The sequence below is a fragment of the Peromyscus maniculatus genome, chromosome 1 (assembly GCF_049852395.1).
Source record: "Peromyscus maniculatus bairdii isolate BWxNUB_F1_BW_parent chromosome 1, HU_Pman_BW_mat_3.1, whole genome shotgun sequence".
Taxonomy (NCBI): Eukaryota; Metazoa; Chordata; class Mammalia; order Rodentia; family Cricetidae; genus Peromyscus; species Peromyscus maniculatus.
In genome coordinates this window covers 109,532,447-109,549,138 of record NC_134852.1, presented here as the reverse complement: position 1 = coordinate 109,549,138, position 16,692 = coordinate 109,532,447, and the positions used below count along the sequence as shown (strand labels likewise).

Below are 16,692 nucleotides of genomic sequence, written 5' to 3'. Positions count from 1 at the left end.
ATCTTCTAGGAAGGGACCCCTTTGCAGTGGTCACCACTGGCAGATAGGTCCTGTGGAGGCACACCGCTCCCTGTCCTGTTGGTGTCGAGGATTCCAAGCTGGCAGAGGATCAATGGCTTCATCGAATTCCTCAGGGAAGCGTCCAAGTTATATGTCAGCTTGTTTTGTTTGATTTTGTAAAGAAAGGGCAGTGATAAAGGCTCTTTTAATGAAGTGATTTTTTCCCCCTGTGTATTACAGAATTCTTAACTAATACTGAAAGTGTTAGTGTTTAGGACTACCTGGCCAGTCCTGAAGGGAGTCCTTTTCTCCTCACACGCAGTAGCATGGGCGTGGTTCTTAACTGCTTTGGACAGCTTTCCCAAGTGATCCCTGGTTTCCCGTCCTAGTGGCGGGGACCCCTGAAACGGCCAGCTGATAGCAGTCTGGGCAGAACTTCAGCCTCGAGACTGTGCTCCCAAATGCTTTGGTTAAAGTCACTGATGCCATAGATGCCCTATATGTTTCCTTTTCTTTTTCTGCCAACTCCAAAGTGGTCCAGGACTCAAGTTGATGGACACGTTCAGAGTCGCCTCAAGGGCTGAGTTTGGTCAGGGAGGAATGTGCTTGCAAGCAGCAGCTGCTGCTGCTGCTGCTGCTGCTGCTGCTGCTGCTGACTGCCATGTGACGATTTACCCAGCACAGAGCTGGAGAGTGATGTCTGCCGACAGGGCCTTGCATATATACCTCCCCGGCTCTCCCACCCATCTCAACGGACATAACACGCACATTTCTGCCCACAGTGATTCACTTTAACTAGCTCCTGCCACCCAGAACAGCCCACCCCTGCCCTGTCCAGATGCTCTGACAGATCAAGGTGGAGTTAAGCCGTATTTCACTCACCACCAGGCACAGGGCAGATGTGGGACAAAGGTGTATCCTCTCAGTGACTCAGGGTCACCTCTGCCACCAAATGTCATCCACAGGGCTTGTGAGCAGTGTGGTGCTGGTGTCTGCATCCATTTTACCTGGTGGTCCCAGCATGGGACAAAGCAGTGAATGTTAAGCTGTGTCTATCCTCTTCATGAGACAAACACCCACAGGGGCATTCTTGCCACTTAGAGTCTAATCAAGGTGATGAAATAGGAACAGAAAATAAATAATCAAAAATAAAAATATAAAATAAAAAATATAAAAGGGCATTTTCTAAATGTGTAAGTTACCTGACCTGGCAGGAACTCCTTGACTGGCTGGTCTGAGGACTGTGGACCTTCCTTGGAGAGCTGGCATTGAAGCAGGCTTGGAACACAGTGCTCCCCATCTTCCATGCCCCTCATCCTTCATGATCCCTATCCTCTGTGCTCCCCATCCTCCGTGCTCTCCATCCTCCCCATCCACCATGCTCCTCATCCTCACCCACTCTGCTTCTCCTCCACTCTCCCTTTCCCTTCCCCCACCCCAGGGGTGGTGGGGAGGGGCGGTCTAGTATTGAACTTGCAGCAATCCTCCTGCCTTTGCCTCCCATGTGCTGCTGTCTCGCTTTCCTTTGCAAATGGAGAAAATTGTGCTCAACTCCTTTAAACAGAAGTAGTAGGGAAAGATTGTTACCTAAGAACTCTAGCACTCGGGTGTTTGCTTGTTGACACGGGTCTGGTGTAGCCCAAGCTTCCCTTAAACTCTTGATCTCCTGTCTCACCCCTCAAGTGCTGGGATGACAGGTTTGCCCTACCAGGCTGGCTTTTGCTTTGGCACATCTAGGAAAAGATGTTTCTTTCGGGAAAGTTATAATGAAGGTCTGCAGTAAACAGTCGATGTGCTTTAAGATCACCTCGATGCAGTAGTAAGAACGTTTAAAAGCCTCACATTTTACAGACGTCTCCCCTCATCCTTCCCCTGAGTCATGCATATTCCAGATTCAGAACTGGGCTCTGGCAGGTGACCTCCAAGGGACTTACGAAACACAGCTAGCTGATGATAGTCTTTAAATTTAGATCAAATGACACTGTCTTTGAAGTCTCAAGAGTACTACTTAAGTATCACATGGGCTTGCTTTTGAGAGGGTGGCTCTCAGGCTGGCATCCTAATACAAAAAGCGAGGCCTAGTTGAAAGTAAATGAAAAAGAAAGTTTTACTGGAGTTATTTACTCTGAAGATAGCTATTTCAGAAGGAGCCCTGACGGGCCATCTCCCTGCCTCCAGACAGGAACACACAGGCATATGGGCATCTGTGGAACTTTAAAAGACCTTGGGGGACAGGCTCCTTCCATAACTCATTCCAGAGTTTAAACACCCTCACTTCAGGAAATTCTTCCCTATATTTAACTTACAGCCCCCCTCCTGTGGTTAACACCCATTTCCGCTTTCTTCTGTCTTCGGTCAGGATGGAGAACAGCTGTCCAGCATCCTTTGTGCTCAGACTTTCTGCCAGTGACAGAGTTCTTCACTCACTGGGGCTGCCTTCTCCACCAACGAGCTGATCCAGACTGAAGATGTTTGCTCTTGGTGTTTCTGTCTAGTTTCTGTTTATCCTCTTGATTATAAAGTAATATCTACTCAATGCGATTTAGAAGATCTAAAAAGTCGCCAGGAAATGCGGAGTTGGAAACACTGTCACAGCAACCAGTTTTCCAGGTCCCTGTGTCAGGGCTTAGTCGGCAGATAGCACAAGCGATAAATGCATTTTAACAGGGAAAAGGGAACAGGGAAATTGATTTTTAATAATGTATTTGATTTAACTCAAAATCCAGATTATCTAACTAAAATAATACAACATATACTCATTAAAATTACTTTTTAAGATTTGTGTGTGTGTGTGTGTGTGTGTGTGTGTGTGTGTGTGTGTGTGTGTGTGCCTGAGTAAGTATATGTATGTGCACCACATGTTCCTGCAGAGGCCTGAAGAGGGCATTGGATCCCCAGAACTGGAGTTACAGGCAGTTCTAAGCCACCAGGAACCAAACACAATCCTCTGTAAGAGCAACAAGTATTCTTAACCACTGAGCCATCACTCCAGCCCCTTAAAAAGATTAGAAATAAGCTATTTTTTACCTTACTTTTCCTTATTTTGTAAGTATTTATTTATTATGTATACAATGTTCTGCTTACATATAAACCTTCATGCCAGAAGGGGGCACTAGACTTCATTATAGATGGTTGTGAGCCACCATGTGGGTGCTGGGAATTGAACTCAGGACCTCTGGAAGAGCAGTCAGTGTTCTTAACCTCTGAGCCATCTCCAGTTCCCTACCTTACATTTTCATAAGAAGCCTTTTAAATCTAGCATGTCTTAGACTTGCCATGCCTCAGATCAGCCAAGGTGTATTGGAAGGCCCAGGTACAAGTTACTGTATGCACTCTGAGCTCTGTGCAGTGATAAATCACAAAGTGAAAGGTTGGACTTCAAGAAACAGAAGGCTAGATCCCTCACGTACGGTTTTGGTTTATAAGGCCCGGCTCACAGCTGGGATGCCCTTTTGTTCTAGACCCCTGCACATGCGCGCGCGCGCGCGCACACACACACACACACACACACACACACACACACACACACACACACACGGATATATTCATGTCCTCATTCTGATGTTTCTTCCTTCCCTTCTTTCCCTGATTAACATCCTCCAAGGCACCTTTTAGATACAGCCTCGTCTACCAAAGCTCCCAACTGACTCCCTTCTTCCTGCAATGTGCGTAGCATACACCTTGGTATTGTGTTATTTTATTCTCCACAGGAAACTTCTTTGTGTATCTCGTTACCCAGAGACTCAGACTGACAAGCAGCAAATACAGGTCCCGAGATGTCTGCTGGCCGATTGTAGAGCAATCACGTGTCCTGCAATCAGGGTGTGTTCCAGAGATCGTTCAGATAGGCATGGTCAGAGAAGCTTCCGAGGAAGAAGTAACACTTGAGTTAGGCCTTGGAGGGTGGTTGTGCTTAAGCGAATGGGTGGAGAAATCATGGAAAAGCTGCTTTAAAGGTCACTGTTTTTCAGGAGGCCTCCTTGAACACGTGTGAACAAGGACTGGCGGGTGGCCTTTTGAAAGCTCATAATTACCATAAATTTCAAGAAGGCTTAGTGATAAGCTCTTTGCCGACCCAACCCCAAAATGACCACTGATCATTAATCCTTGGGTCTAAGCTCAGCTTAGAATACAATTCCAAGACTGTCAACTTCAGGCTTCCTGGAAAAATCATTCTCTACGCTGCTTGTCCAGAGGTCCTCTGGGCAGTGAGGACTCAATGGCTGTTACTGGGCCAAGAACTCCAAACACCCCTGGAGTCTAGGTGCATCATACTCTCCAGACTTAAATGGGAAAGTTGAGGGACTGAGGGACGAACTCACTTAAAGGTGACAGGGCCATGAAAGAGCTAAGGTGTGAGCAGAGCAGGTGTATAGGCCAGCTCTAATCCTCACCAGCAGAGCCTCTCACTGTGTGTCAGAATACAGTGTGTTCTACACAGGGTCCAGAAAAGGGACCACACCATCACTGCCTGCTGCTTCTGTCCATCCTGCAGACTGCACCCTGCTGGCATCTGTAGGCTCTTCCTCTTCACCTGTATCTGAAAACCTGGATTTGGGCCTCGGCCGTAGCTCAGTAGCAGGGCACGTACCTTCCACACACGATGTCCTAGGTTTGATCCCAGGTACAGCCAGAACAAAAAGGTGAAACCCGAGTTCTGCTCCTAAAGGCGAAGACTCCGGCCCCCTTACGTCTCCCCTTGTTCTTGGGTACATCTGCTGTCAGACTTAGTGCAGTTGCCTCTGTCTGCAGCAAGCGCCCAGCCTGCAGTCTCTCAGCAGGCACTCTGGGCCCTTCCTGTTTCCAGCTGCAGCTGCAGAGTACATCTTCCCAAATCAGTCAGTCACTGTGTGTGTGTGTGTGTGTGTGTGTGTGTGTGTGTGTGAGAGAGAGAGAGGGGGGGGGGGCGGACATCTTGCCTAAAACACATTGTGCTGGTCAGCTGTTACTGTAACAAAAACGTAAGAACAATCAGTTTTATATAAATAGAAAAGGCCTGGGCTAAGGAGCTGGCTCGGAGGTTAAGAGCACTTGCAGCTCTTCCAGAGGCCCTGGGTTCAATTTCCAGCACTCATACTTGCAGATGGCGGCTCACAAGCATCTGTAACTCCAGCTCCAGTAGATCTGGTGCTCTCTTCTGGCCTCTGAGGGCACAAGCCACACACATGGTGTACAGGCATACATGGACATATGCGCGCGCGCGCGCGCGCACACACACACACACACACACACACACACACACACCACACATTGGCCTGTCCTGCAACTAGTGAAGAACTCTACTAGCCTTGGAAACCTTTGCCTTTTGGGGGTCATTTCTCTGTCACAGACTCTTAGCCTGTGTTCACACCTACTTGGTACACATCTGGGGTCGTTGTCTTGGGTCTACAGTGCATGCCTGACCCTCCCACTAGCTGTAAGGCCCGGAAGAGCAGGAGGTGTGGCTTTTCCATTGCCTGTATGTAGAGATGCTGGGGTATCCCGGAGGACGGAGTAAACGACTTAGTTAATCACCCTGCTACTGGCATGTGCTGCGCCTCTTTAGTCACGCACTGGACCCCAAAGGACAGAGTCCTAGAGTCCTTGGTCTGCAGTGGAGCAGTGATTAACTGGAGACAACTGTAACTCGGGATCTGCCCGAGGCCGCAGGTCCTCTAACCTGGTGGCAGAGCAATCTGGTTTTCTTTTCAAGTAACACGCAGCTGAGTCCCATGGTTCGGTTTGTGTCAGAGTTTATTAGTAACTTGATGGTAGCTCGGCGTTAGAATATCTTTCAAAGACTTCATTTCACAGTTTCTGTCATTGGCCTCAGGAGTCTCATGCTTCCTTTAGCTCCTTTCCAAGGCTGGTTTTAAATTCTGAGAGCATTCTCCGGCCAGGGCTTTAATTTCCCTCCGGCTCCTTCTGTGACTCGTTCTGTGAGACTGGGGTTCCCCTGGCTTCCCTGGCGAGTGGTGGAGGGGTCCCCTCCCAGTTCTCAGCATAAACAGCTTACTAGTCCCAGGTCCAGACACTGCACGGGGTCCCCAGCTGTCGTTCCTGGACCTCTTTCCGTGTTCTCTTGTAGGATGTTACTTACACTCCACATAAATGACATCAAGATGGGCTATGTCTATTCCTACAGACCATTTTATAGTCCCCCAAATGTCCGATGGCTGACTGAATTTCAGTACATTACTAATTTGTCCTGATTTCCTAATGTGAGAGTTGATGGGTGATGGAACCGACTTGACCCATCCCAGGACCTTCCCATGGCCCTGTGGACAATCTCTGTGTATTCCCCAGCTCAGGACTTCAGCTGTGAGGTGGAGCTTGGGTGGGAGGCTCCCCGCCGTTACCTCTGACCTACACTGGGTCACTCTCTGGATCTGGATCACGATAACCAGCCGCTCCCGTCTCATCCTGGGGACTGACTGATCGTCTCTGCTGCTGCTTTTGTCCTTTGCCTGTGGGACTCTGTCTTCTCCGGGTCCATCTTCCCACCTCTCCTCGGAGCCATCTAAAGGCTCCTTGTTCAGCTCTCCCTTTTTATGCTGTTTGCTTATTTTAGTCAGACTTTGGCAGGAATCCTTCCAAACAGAGCCCAGGGAAAAGGTGGCCACAAGCACACATTTCAGCCTGCACTGTGGGGCCCAAGATTGTTTCTATTTTTATTTTGTTTGGAGTTTTTGTTAACATCAGGGCAAAGATTAAGCACTTACTTATCTGGTAATGGCGAGAGGCCCTTAGATCCCTCGCCTGTGGCCAGGAGACCCTGCTTAATACTGTTAACCCCGCTCTCTCCTGGGAGATAAGATCTAGCTGTTAATTTTGGCTTCCAGAGAGGAGGCCCTGGCTTCCACTTGATCAGAAAGAGGGGAAGGAGAGAGATAAATCCCACCCTTGGCTAAATTTTGAAAAGAGAATAGTGGTCTAATTTATGGAGGTTGTTTTGTTTTGTTTTCAACTAACCTTATGTCATAATTTCTTAGCTGCCAAAAGACGTAATCCCACCTCAGTGTTGCCTTGGCGACCCGCTTTTGGCGCCGAGCGCAGCCCTGTCCTCGCTCTGCATTATTTTAGCAGTAATCTTTAAGAAGGTGAGAAACGATTATTGCTCTTTAGTGCAGTTGACATGATATTGGCGCAGAGCAGTGCCTGGAGCTTCAAACAGCCTGGTGGCTGAACACCAACCTAAACACCGCTAGGTAGAGCCATGAGGTCAGGGCTGCAAGGGGTAGAGAGAAGATCGGGTATTATCTAAGAGGGGTGTGTGTGTGTTTGTGTGTGTGTGTGTGTGTGTGTGTGTGTGTGTGTGTGTGTGTGTGTGTGTGTGTCTTTCTCTCTCAGTACCCCTATTCCTCTGAGTTGTAGCTGTAGATTTTGGCTCGGATCCTGACAATCAGGATTTAGTGGTTTGACCAGCTGTGATCTGATAATGTTCCTCAGAGGAAACATTTGCAGAGAGGGGAAAACTTACCTGAGGCTGAGAGCTGTAGTCTCCCCCACTACGCCACAGCAAGTACCATCCCCCACCCTGCGCTATAGACAGATAAAACATTCCTTGGTGGATCTGAAAGAGAATGAGAGGAATCATTTTAAAATAAAGCCTGCCCAGCTTCACAAACTCTGTTGATGTGGTAACTTTTCATGGTTTTTCTTCGGTCTGTTTCTCCTTCCTTCCATGTTTTATGTGGCTTCGTGGCAGAATTGGCTTCTGCACGTAATTGGTGTGAGAATGCCCCACAGCATATAGAACTCTAGGAAGAAAAGACATGGGGGTGCTACCCACTCACTCCCCTAAACATGCTCCCTGATTCTCGCTGCCTCCTCAGGGGGAATCAGAGCAAATGGAGCTGCATTGGTAGCAACAGGGACTTTTAACAGAGAAAGGAGCCAATGCATACAGGCTTCGGTAAATCTCAGATTTCTACCCAGTGGCCCTTGACCTTGGTCAAGTTCCTGACTCCATGCTGCGACCTCATATGTAAATGGGGATGCTGCTTGTTTTGTGACATTGTATGGATATTGTTAGTTATTTAGCAGCACTCTTATCCTGTGAGGAAATGTCAGGAAACACGACAGAATCCACTAACAAGAGTTTTATTAAAATAAGGGAGAGAGACAGATGTGCTCAGGCCTGTGAAAAGACGCGTGAATAAAAGATAGAGCCAGAAATATGGCGCCGGCTTATAAAGGCTGGGCCACGAGCACACAGGCCCCTGTGGCTACTCCACGCATGCATGTAGATCACAAGGTTGCGCTGCATGCTTTACACAGCCACGCAAAGCCATGGGGTCCTGGTCACGTGAGCCGTTTTGACCCAGAAATGGCTAGGCATAAGTGCCTAGGTCCGCCAGGCATTCGCAGCCATGCCCAACTGTGGGGGCTTGTTGCAAATCCCTATCAGATATGTTGGTTTATGTAAGGCTGCTAACAGGGTGCTTACAGAGCACTTCACAGATGTTAGCTTTATGAGTAATAACTTGGTGACTGCTTGTTGTACTCAATTTTTTCTAAAACACCACATTTAACCCTTATTATTTGGTTTTTGTTTACTTGGGTGTTTTGTCTGTTTTGCTTTCGGACTCACTGTCTAACCCGAGCCTGGAACTCACTGATAACAGCCCAGGCTGGCCTCGAGCTCATGGACAGTCAGTTCTCCTGTCTTTCTAAGGCTGCAGTGAGTGTCCAAGGATGTCAGGAGAGAGCTTTGGATGCCCCTGAAGCTGTAGTTACAGGTGGCTGTGAGCCGCCCGCCCAGAACTAAACTCTCCAGGTCTTTGGGAGAGCAGCAAGTGCTTTTATCCACTGCTAATCCTCCTGCCTCTACCTTCTGAGTGCTGGAGTTGCATGCCTGTGCCGTCGTAGCCAGGTGTGGACCATAGGGCCAGGGCTGAGAGCTGCCACAGTATTAACAAGAGGGAAATGTGGAGAATCACTTCTTGAGCTAACACTTTCTCCTAGGGTTTTTTCTGTCCTCAGCCCTTCTCTTCCGGGGAAGGAGAGTATGGCTTCAGTCAGACAAGGGTGAGGAGGAAAGGGTGGGGGACAAGGACAGTCGAGTCACACTGGGCTCTGCTGTTTCGCAGGTTTGTGCCACTACCAGGAGTTCCTGTACAGGCTGTTAAATTGCTGGCCACGGTCTTCTTGATTTCAGTCAGGGAAATAGAGGTTTCCTTTTTACAAAAACCTCTCCATGGAGAAACACTGTGCTTCAGGGGTTCAGGAACAATTGGAATGTAGACCTCAAAGGTTTCTGGGAAGTTCTTGTGGTCCCTACGCAGTTGGTAGATCATCTGAATAGGGCATTTGAAGCATTTCCGCTTTATTCAAAGCGTTCCCCACCCCATTCTTCAAGAGGGAAGAAACTACCCATTCACAGCAGGCAAATGTTTGTTCATTGATTCAAACTCTCTTGTTTCTGTGGTTTTTGTTTTGTTGTTTTAGTTGGGGGTTTCTTGAGACAGAGCCTCAAGTTTGCTGAGTAGCCTGACCTTCTGCCTCCACCTCCCCAGGGCTGGATGACAGACGCGCACACCACCCCAGCTTTGCCCAGAATTGGAATAGGTTACTTTATTTAGTCTTAGGCAAGGTCGATGATCTATTATGTAAAGGAAAAAACTGTCCCGTCATGTAACTAGTAAATGGGAGAGTTGTAACTCCAAATAAAGGGCTGATGACGCTGACCTGGGAGTGGAGTCCAGGCCTTTGAACATCTTTTCTCCAGCGAAGTCTTTAGAGCTGTAGAGCGCAGGGCAGGTGGCTGACTGGGAGAGATGGGGGATCCCACAATGAGAAAGACACCTTCATTTAGAGAGCAATAGACTCCGAACCTAACCCAGGCTGTCCTCTTTGACCTTTAACCTCCAAGCCACTTGGCCTCTTCCGGTGCTGACGCTTGACCTCTGGAATCCTTTCTGTGTGACAGCAGATGTTAGGTCGATGAGCTGCCGCTGCCATGGGCGGTTATTTACCAGTCTCTGCCTCTCTTCTCTCCACTAGACAATGACCAATACATCTGCGATTAGGATAGTTTTGAGCTCTTGTGGGGTTGTTTTGATTGTTTTAAATAAATTCTTTATAATTGTAGCATTAACTCCCTGAAAAAGTGTTTCCAGTTTGGACACACAGTAAGCTAGAAGATGCATTTTCTCAGGGCACCTAACTAAGGAGAGGCAGTGGACTCCATGAACTTGCCTGAACTTCAGACTCTGAACCCCAATAAGGAACACACAGAACCCCTTAGCAGGGGCTGATGTCAGGAAAAGCTACCATGTTTCCTGCTACGCCCATGTTGAGGCTCTGAGGAAGGTTGTTTCCCTCCCTCCTTTCCCCAATACCTCCCTCCCTCCCTCCCTCCCTCCCTCCCTTTGGCAATACTACAGGTTGAACCCAGGGCTTTGCCCATGTTAAGCTTGAATGTTCCTGTCACTGAGCTGTATCCTCAAGCCCCTTGGGTGTGTGTGTGTGTGTGTGTGTGTATTTTAATCACGGCTTATATAATGTACAAGTCTCACTTGATAAGTGAATTGTCAATAGCATTTAAAAATCGGTCACAATTAGTAAATCTGAGGTTTTTTTTTTTTGTTTTTTTTTTTTTTTTGGTTTTTCGAGACAGGGTTTCTCTGTGTAGCTTTGCGCCTTTCCTGGGACTCACTTGGTAGCCCAGGCTGGCCTCGAACTCACCGAGATCCGCCTGCCTCTGCCTCCCGAGTGCTGGGATTAAAGGCGTGCGCCACCACCGCCCGGCTAAATCTGAGTTTTAAGCTCTTCAATCAGATGAAATTATCATGAAGCGAACCCATAATCAGACAAAAAGAACCTGAACTAAAATCTTAAAACCTGAGCATCAGGATTTCTAGTCGATTACCGGCTTTCTGATTGCTATCATCTTTACTTGTATTTATTTCCTAGGCAGGTTTCCTAAGTTGGTTGTGTACCCCCACCCCCACCCCCACCCCATGGATCCCAGGATCAAATTCAGGTCATTGGTCTATGAGAGATCAGCAGCTGTTTGTTTTCTAACAGTAAAAGCTTAGAAACATCCTAAAAATGAGGGAATAATTAAATAAATTACAGCATTCCATCCATTAAAGCAGCCTTTTAAAATGATATTCACCCAGAGGTTTTAATAACATATGACAACAGAATACAGAGTTATGTATATACCACAAAACCATGGGTTGTGTTTTTTTTTTTTAATTAAACATAAAATTGAAGTCTGGAAGGAAAACATCCAAAATTAATAGTAGTTACTTGATGGGTAATAGCTTATGATAGGGTTTTTTGTATGTAGTTTATGTTGCTTTCCTATGAGTATAAATTACTGTAATAATTTAAAATGCATGTGTAGTTAACTTATAATTTTAATGTCATCATTTAATACCATAGCTATTCAGAGCTCAACTATCTTAAAAATCTGGAATATCGCTAAGATTCTGCATATAGAAAAACCCATTCTGAGCGGCTAAAATTAATATTGCAAAGTTCACATAGAAAGCATTATCATGTCTCAGACTTCCAATAATTCAATACCCAGAGCTCACAGAACAAAATGTACATACTCATATGTACACTGCACACAGTCCTTAGGGGGGCAGCTTAGAAGAGCCGGGAGACTAGTCAGCATGACTCCTGAGACCACAGGAGGGACACAGAGCAGCCCACGCCCTCGACCAGTGGCCCTGAAACCCCTGTGGGCTCTTCACTCAGTCACCACTTAGCAATACAGTTCATATCAGTAGCCCAGCCAACAAGAAATGCCTTTTTCTGTTCTTTAAAATTTATATGAAAGATTTTGTTAAAATCTTGTGAAGGTTTTTCATCTCACATAGCTCAAATCTAAGCAGGCAAAGACAAAAGTCCCTAGGTAGGTGGACTTCCTCACTGAGTTTCCAGGGAACTCGACAATGTTTTACTGTGTCTCTGAAGCAGACCTGGTACTGCTGATCCCCTTGCCTCAGCCTTCCTAGTGCTAAAAGTACAGATGTGTTCATCACATCTGGCTTCATTTTCTTACCATTTATAAGAGCATGTTTTTTGATAATTTTCCTGTTCATATCAGACACTCTCATTTCCTGAGCTCCCATAAATACCTGAGTGACCTAGAGAAGAATGTCACAAAGAGATGCCAAGGAATGTCACTAAGGCTGCCCTGCGAGGCCTTAGAGATGAAGGACAAACAGCCAGGCTTTGAGTCTGGGTTACTGAGAAGGCCTCAGCAGCAGCATTCGGCCTGTGTTGTGCCTGTCTTAGGATGCGGATGGGGTTGGCAGAATTTGGAATATAATAGTCAGCATGGGCTGTGGGGTCTAGGATAGGTGTGGTCGTTAGCCCTGAACAACCCACTCACCAGCCTTGCTCCCCGACGGAAGCATCAGAGAAAATAGATGGATGTTCAGGAAAACGGTTGCTCCCTCCCACTGTAGCTGGTGGGAGGAAAATCCCATCTTCTCTGTTGTGTGAAGTCAAGGAGAGCTGTTGGGGGAGTGTAAAAACAAGTGAGGGCCACAGAAATCCCTTCCGCCCTGTGGGGAGCACACTGGGTTTGTCTTTCACGTCTAGCCTCTCTTGTCAGCAGGACAGGAAGTGAGGGAGGGGGCAGTGCCAGAGCACCCAGAGGGCTGTCAGGGCCCTCACCCCTCACAGTCAAGAGCCATGAAGTGCCTGGCTTCCGGTTACACCCTGTGACCTCTCCTACAGCTCCCTGCGCTCCTGGGCTCATCCATGCTAAGGCAACAGGCTGAGGGCTGCTGGGGCTGTTTTTATGCACTTCCCTGGTCAGCCTGCAGGCTCGCTGAGAGGTAAGACAAGGTTGGCCAAAATGCATAGCTCAGCCGACCACAGTGGGTTTGACAGCACAGTAACTGAAAACCTAGACAGAGGCCAGCGGATTTTGCTGGGTTTTGTTCTAAAGACTAGAAATAGTCATTTGCTGGTCCACTTGCCCAGTTTGATATGTGTCCCAGGAACCACTTCTTATTATGAAGCTCACTGACACCATTGCTATGGCCCAGCATGAGTGCCAGGCCGATGGAGGGACACCTCATGAGTGCCCTTTCCAGAGAATAAGAGACCATAGAGTAATCCAGAGAACGAGCGTGTGGCTGCGGGCTTGTCTGTGGACACAGGAGGCCTCGTAGGGCCCTTGTTCGTCAGAGCTTAACTGACATCATAATTTGAGAGTAACGTTACTAGAATTATTATAAGTGCCCTTCTCCTGCAAGATTGGAATCCATGGAGGCAGATCCCTCTCACTTCTGACTCTCTCTCCTGCCACAGACATGGCGCAGGTAGTAGCCAGTGGTTACGTGGTTTCAGGCCTGCCTGGTGGTTGCGCTTCGACAAGCCCCTTAACCTCTGTGTGTGTGTCCTCATCTGAAGGACAGAAGTCAGATGGTCTGTACCTCCCTCACCTCTGTGCTGTCATTGATAAAGCTGTATTGAAGCTAATTTCACCCACACAGTAACATCTAGAACTATAATAGTCAGCGCTCCCTGCAGGCTTTGCTGGCAAAGTTACAGCCGTGGCTCAGGGTCTCATACTCCACTCCACTAATTGATGGCTATTTATTATTTCAGACTTACTCTACTTTCTTGACAATGCCTTTGCAAGGCCCAAGCGAAATGACTTCAGAAACTAAAGTTTTGTGTGGCTGGACACTGATTATTATTCCTGGCTCAGAGGAGTCACTGAAGACCAAGTATCATAAAAATGGATGTGGCCAGCCTTGTAAAAGAAAAGCCATTTCCCGTGGTAACATTTCATTAAAAAGAAAGAAGGGTTCCCTTGGTGCTCTCTGTGTGGTTCTGATGCCAGGAGATAAGTAGGATGTTGGAAAGGCCATCCATCAGCAAGTTACCGTGAGCAGCTTTCCGTGGGATGGAATAGTCAAGGCCAGAGTGAGAGCACTGAGGGCCCAGCATCCTTCACAGAAATGCCTGGGCCTGTCACACGCGCTGCAGATCCAGGCCGTCTGTAGCCTTCAGCTTTTCCCCAAGCGATACGGTTTCTGTCATTTATCCTACCTTGGGCAATACCTTGAATAAATTTGTATCTTCTGGGCTGGAGAGGTGACTCAGTGGTTAAGAACACTGACTGATCTTCCAGAGGACCCAGATTTAATTCCCAGCATCCACATGGTGGCTCACAACCATCTGTAGAGGGATCTGACACCCTCTTTTGTCATGCAGGCACACATGCAAATAGAGCATTCATACACATAAATAAATAAACTTTAAAAAATTTGTATCTTCCTTGAAGCATGCTCTGTAGTGTTTCTTGCTTTAAATGCTATAACAAATACCATCTAAGACAGATAATAATCTAATTCTGTTTGGAGACTTGTTTTTGTTTTATCTCAAATCTAAAATATGCTGTTATTAATATGTCTGTGGTCCCAGAAGATCTAAGCTGAGTTCTGGAGCCGAAAGTAACTTCCCATTTTTGGTTTGTCTTCTAGTGACAGGCATCACACCTCCAGTGCCATCCCTGTTCCAAAGAGACAAAGCTCCATGTTTGGGGGTGCGGACGCAGGCTTCTCTGGAGGTATCCCTTCACCAGACAAAGGACATCGAAAACGGGCCAGCTCAGAGAATGAGAGACTCCAATACAAAAGCCCTCCTCCCAGCTACAATTCAGCATTGGTCCAGCCTGGGGTGGCCATGCCCACCACGGGAGACTCTGAGAGGAAGGTCATGCCACTGTCCTCCTCCCTGGACACCTCCCTGGACTTCTCCAAAGAAAATAAGAAAATAGGAGTCGACCTGGGCAACAGTGTAAGTGGAGACCATGGAAATTCGGACTCCAGCCAACAAGGGGAAGCCCCGCCTGGGCAGCTGGCAGCTGTGAATGGCACTGCACTACCCAGCGAGCAGGCTGGCTCTGCCAGCGCCCTGCTGCCTGGCCAGTGCCATCCGGTCCCCTCAGCTGAGCTCTGCTGCGCAGTGGAGCAGGCAGAGGAAATCATCGGGCTGGAAGCCACAGGCTTCACCTCAGGTGACCAGCTCGAAGCTCTCAGCTGCATCCCAGTGGACAGCGCGGTGGCAGTGGAGTGTGATGAGCAGGTGCTGGGAGAATTTGAGGAGTTCTCTCGGAGGATCTACGCCCTCAGCGAAAACGTGTCCAGCTTCCGCCGGCCGCGCAGGAGTTCCGACAAGTGAAGAGAGCGGGCAGACCATAGGACCAGGCAGAGCCACTGCCTCCGACCAGGCCCAAGCTGCACTTAACCTTTTTAATAATCCTGACACAAATGAGTATCCGTGGAGGAGATTCCTCAGAAAGGCTGACTTTGGGATCATTGGGTACCAGTGGGGCCAGTCCCTGAGATTTGCTTTCCAGGCAAAGGTCACCCTCTTGCTTACAGCTCAAGTCATCTTATAGGCATTCGTCTGCGCTTTATTTACACTTGGGTGTTTTCCTCAGAAGGAAGATGATAATATATATGTAATAGAACGGACTCACCTTTAGTTTCTCAAAAGCATTTGCCCTCGCCATTGTTTGTAAAACTTTGCAAAATGGAATATTCAAAAATAGCTTTCCACTACTTCCTGAGAGGTCTATGGCCATCCATTAGGTTGAATAAGAAGCAGAGTAGAGGGTCCTTGTCCGGGGCCCTCCACCCCAAGTACCACAGTCAGCCTGCAGACTCAAGATGGGCCATGCACCCCACAAGCGGGGACAGTAGATTCACTAGTCGGAAGCCAGTGGGCAAGCTGTTCCATCTCGTCTAGTGTGCCATACCCTGATGAAAACTTCCTGTGGTGGATCCCAGGGGACCCTCAGAAACCTCAAGGTCACCACAGTCAGGGGGCAGCCAGCTTCCTTTGGGGCCAAAGTTTTTATGTGGGCAGATGGGGCACACCTCTAGCAATACACTCCCCAGATAAAGACCCCTAAATATAAATCCCAAGTTAACTTATTACATTTCAGTCAGAAGGAAGCCATTATATACGACACAGGATACATAGTCAGGATGGCCAGTTTGCAGACTGTGAGACAGTCGAGAGAGAGTTGGATTAAGAGACTAGATGAAGCATAGACAGTGTGCAATTTCATGATGTTAAATTATGTTTTTGAAATCCATTGTCATTCTGCATTCAGATTTCATTCACTGTCGCATTATACAGTATGTACCCACAGACATTGCCTCAGGGTTGCAAGCTCTTAAAAATTTATCCACATATCCATGTATTGTATAGAAGAATAAAAATGGAATTTACTTCACTTGACCTGATTTTCCCCATCCCAGTTATTTTGGTTTTGGTTTTTCTTAGGGGAGGGCGGGGGTTCCCCTCTAAACCTGTATCTCTTCATGTAACATCATGACAAGGCTAGCCTGAACAAAAGCCAAGGCCGTATCTAAGCTGATACTGTTGATTTCATTTGAGTTTACATACTGTGGAAAGCGACACATACTTCACAGCTGTATTCCCAATAGTGGCGTTGTCTGCATGGCTCCTGAACTTACGGGTCTCATAATCATGCCCATATTATGTCCAGGCATCCCAGGCCCAGCTTTAGTGGGCAGCTCTATTGCTGTATGGACTAATTCACACCATTATTTCTATACAGTGAATGCACAGACTTACTGCGTAGCAGACACCTGTCCTCCAATTGGAAGTTTTTGCTTGGTCTGAGGAAGTCCACTTTATTCCGTTTGTGGGGGTGAAGCTTCTTCACAGGGTACTCTCATTGGCCTTGGGGTCAAA

General features: G+C 47.6%; 1 protein-coding gene across 3 annotated transcripts in view; it reads left to right on the top strand.

Annotated features, from left to right (window-relative positions):
• Uvrag (UV radiation resistance associated) overlaps positions 1-16,212 on the top strand; it is a 277,558-nt gene extending 261,346 nt beyond the window's left edge. For all 3 annotated transcript variants that reach the window (XM_076547989.1, XM_076547997.1, XM_076547992.1), the window contains one exon: positions 14,445-16,212. In XM_076547989.1, coding sequence (XP_076404104.1) covers positions 14,445-15,144 — 700 coding nt within the window. In that variant the 3' untranslated portion in view covers positions 15,145-16,212. The remainder of the gene's footprint in view (positions 1-14,444) is intronic.
• The last annotated feature ends 480 nt before the right edge of the window (positions 16,213-16,692 follow it).